At 39.8% G+C, this 3,407-nt stretch overlaps 1 protein-coding gene across 1 annotated transcript in view; it reads left to right on the forward strand.

The window, feature by feature from the left end:
* LOC146481496 (neuropeptide FF receptor 2-like) overlaps window positions 1-2,377 on the forward strand; it is a 3,425-nt gene extending 1,048 nt beyond the window's left edge. The window contains exon 2 of the mRNA XM_085108186.1: window positions 490-2,377. Within this exon, the coding sequence (XP_084964312.1) occupies window positions 524-1,654 (1,131 nt within the window). The 5' untranslated portion in view covers window positions 490-523 and the 3' untranslated portion in view covers window positions 1,655-2,377. The remainder of the gene's footprint in view (window positions 1-489) is intronic.
* Window positions 2,378-3,407: the final 1,030 nt, after the last annotated feature.

Raw genomic sequence — 3,407 nt, forward strand, 5'->3', positions numbered from 1 at the left:
AATTTCTGTTGTATACGTGGGTTGAGTTTATTGTTGGTTCTCGTCCCTGCTCCGAGGGTTTTTCTCCGGGTACTCCGGTTTTCCTCCCTCCACAAAAACCAACATTTCCAAATTCCAATTCGACCTGGAAACAATGGAGGGAAGAGCCACTCCGTGGATTCCACTGAAATTCCTATTTATTTATTTTTTTTTTTATTTGTACCGCAAACAATGTAGACTGATATCTATGACAACTTTTGGTTCTCGTGTGTTAGTCCCAAAAATATTGGAAATTGTCGAGCACAATTTGGGATTAATGGGAACTCGTGACGATTTGACATCAGGGCCTGAATCGAAGCCCCGACCTCCGAAGTTGATCAACCGTTGCTCTATTAACCGACAGAGGTACGAGGCCTCAGTAATCCTTTGTATCCTTGACTGAGTGACTGACTGACCGACTATGTGCCATTCTCTCTACTGCGGTCTAACAAGTTTTTGGCTTACTGACAGGTTAAAATAGCTACTTTCTCGCAGAAAAAATACAATGAACAACTCCACCGACATCAGTCCCAGTGATCATGCGCAGTGCTCATACGCTGTTTCTGTATTCTGCACAACAGCAATGGCTATAATCACCTCGGGGTCCTTGATTGGCAATTTTCTAGTGTTTGTCACTGTGTACAAAAATTCAAACCTTAGAACAAGCACCAACTACTACTACGTCAACGTGGCGGTTTCTGATTTTGTTGCAAGTCTCGCCGCCTGGCCACTTTACCTCACTGATGAGATAATCACAAGCAAGGGAAGCCTTATCCAAGGTCCTCTCGCTACAGCTGGATGCAAAGTAGGGATTTATGTGAGAGCTGTATCCACTGCCGTATCGGTGCTAAGCCTGGTGCTGGTCGCTGTCGACAGATTCATCGCTACTGTGTATCCCTTCAAAGCCGCATTACTGTCAGGAAAAATAAGAGTGGCTCTGATGTTTGTAACATGGTTGATAGCGATGGGGTTTTGTGGCCCAATGTTTTACTTTTCCAAAGTTGAAGACGTTGGCGCGGAAACATTCTGCAGATTTGCGTGGAATGACGCTTTCGCCATTGTAGTTTACTATGTAACTGCTCTTATTTTGTTTGGTGTTGTACCATATACTGCTATAATCGCCCTTTATCCTCGCATTATGCTTGCTCTGAGAAAAAGGCCAAATCCAGAATTGGGCGCAGCAAGAATAAACACGGAACAAAAGAGACGTAAGCAGACTCAAAATGTTATGAAGATATTCAGATCGCTTGTTATAGCATATTCTGCAGTCTTTGCTGTTTTTGGTATTTATATGATTTTAAAGATGGCTTTGCCCGAAATTTTTATCGAAGATAAGTGTAAGTGGATTCTTGCGTTTACATATTTTCTGGTTCCGTCCATAAGCACGGGGATCAACCCATTTATTTTATTTTCATTTAGTTCAAATTTTCGTCTCGCTTTGAAAACTTTGTTTCTGTCTCCTCTTGAAGGTAACGGATATTGTTGCAAATGGTCCAGAACTGTGCAGGTTTCGCATCGCATTGAAACACGTGAACTAACTAGTGCTTGGGAGAAAGAGATAAGACGCTCTAATCAGCAACGAAGCAGACAGTGCTCCCTAAAATTAAAAATAGAGACGATGGAAACGAACTGTTAAAGGTTGTAACAAGAAGGGCATTTTCCTAGATGATTGAGGGTTAAAGGGACTTCTAGTTGTTTGTTCAGTCAAGCACGCCAGTCAACCCGTCCCCCCCCCCAACCTCCCTTTCCGAAGTATGCCCCGACCATTTGAATGTGTTTTTCTTGGTTTGTGGGAGTTATAAGGTTTTCAAGGACAGTATTTAACCTTTAGGAGCAAATGTGGGGCTTCCACTCCTTTAAAAGAGTTTTTGTCGATGTCATAAATATTTAGTGCGCTTAAACGTGTTTTTTTCCCTGGAGGGTGGAAATTTGAACAAGCTAATCTTTAAAAGCTCAAATACCCTGGGCCTGGTTGTCCACAGCCAATTAACGCTAATCCCCGGTTAAAATATAACCGAGGTTTCCGGCTTGCTCGTTAAAAACGTTTTAAAATCTAATTTTAAGCTCATGGTAAAGAAAGTCAACGTCAAAACTAAGGGACAAAAATCTTTTTGAAAAAAAAAATTAAACTCTACTCAAGTTCATTTTAATCCAGGATTGGCTTAATCGGGCTTTGAAAAACTGGGCGCTGGGGGTTATTCCTCGTTGGAGGGGTTGGTTGAAAGTTCGAATGGATCGGCACATACATCTTTGTATTTTTCTTGATTTTATTAGTTTTAGTCTATTTACTAATTAAGAGTTCCTTATCTCATTCCTTATAATGTTTAGTTTCCAGTTTACTGTTACTTTGTAAATTGAATGTAACCAGTTCTGTATGACACTTATTTGACAATAACTGTCAAAATTCTCGTGCGCTGGGGGTTATTCCTCGTTGGAGGGGTTGGTTGAAAGTTCGAATGGATCGGCACATACATCTTTGTATTTTTCTTGATTTACTAGTTTTAGTCTATTTACTAATTAAGAGTTCCTTATCTCATTCCTTATAATGTTTAGTTTCCAGTTTACTGTTACTTTGTAAATTGAATGTAACTAGTTCTGTATGACACTTATTTGACAATAACTGTCAAAATTCTCGTGCGCTGATTGGCTCGTAGCTACTCATCGTCTATAAAAGCACAGAAGTGAAACCACTGTCGCCGGTGGCGCGTTGTTCCACTTGAGTTTTAAACATTGTATGAGGTAATTTTATGGTCAATAAGTATAGAGTATAGACCATAGAAAACTGACGTCGATTTGTTAATTGCAACATAATTGCAAATTAGCAGTAATTCAGTTTTCTCAACCACATGTTCTGTAACACTGTTTAAATGTAATAAACGTTGAGTTACGTCAGTTGAGTTGAGCTCACGTAGTAACAATACAAATCGTAGATGACATGTTACACGGTTCATTTTAAATTTCGTCACTTGGATACAGTTAGCTTTAGAATGACATATATAAGCTGGAAACCTTCGGATATCTTCGGATAACTTTAGAAATCTTCATTGTTACTGGCAATCGTATTAAAAATTAACAATGGAGTTACACCTTTGTAGCCTTGTTTCACAAATATTATTATTCTTACAGTCAGCTAAAACAATAGAGAGAAGAAAAATAATAAGCTTCATAAACAAATGAAAACCTGTGAGGTTCTTACAGAAAGGTAAAGCCTTATTGCATCCGACGCAGAAAGAACGCTCTCGTAATACAGATTGGAGTCGAGATTGTATGGGACAATCAACGAATGAATGGATCTGGGACGCGTATCTGGCACCCCCCGCAGATTTTGCAGGGGTGGATAACATCATCACCAACTTGGTAACGGAGAGAGAGCCTGGATTCGAAATCAT

Source organism: Pavona decussata, unplaced genomic scaffold (assembly GCF_977016875.1).
Source record: "Pavona decussata unplaced genomic scaffold, jaPavDecu1.1 SCAFFOLD_49, whole genome shotgun sequence".
Lineage (NCBI taxonomy): Eukaryota > Metazoa > Cnidaria > Anthozoa > Scleractinia > Agariciidae > Pavona > Pavona decussata.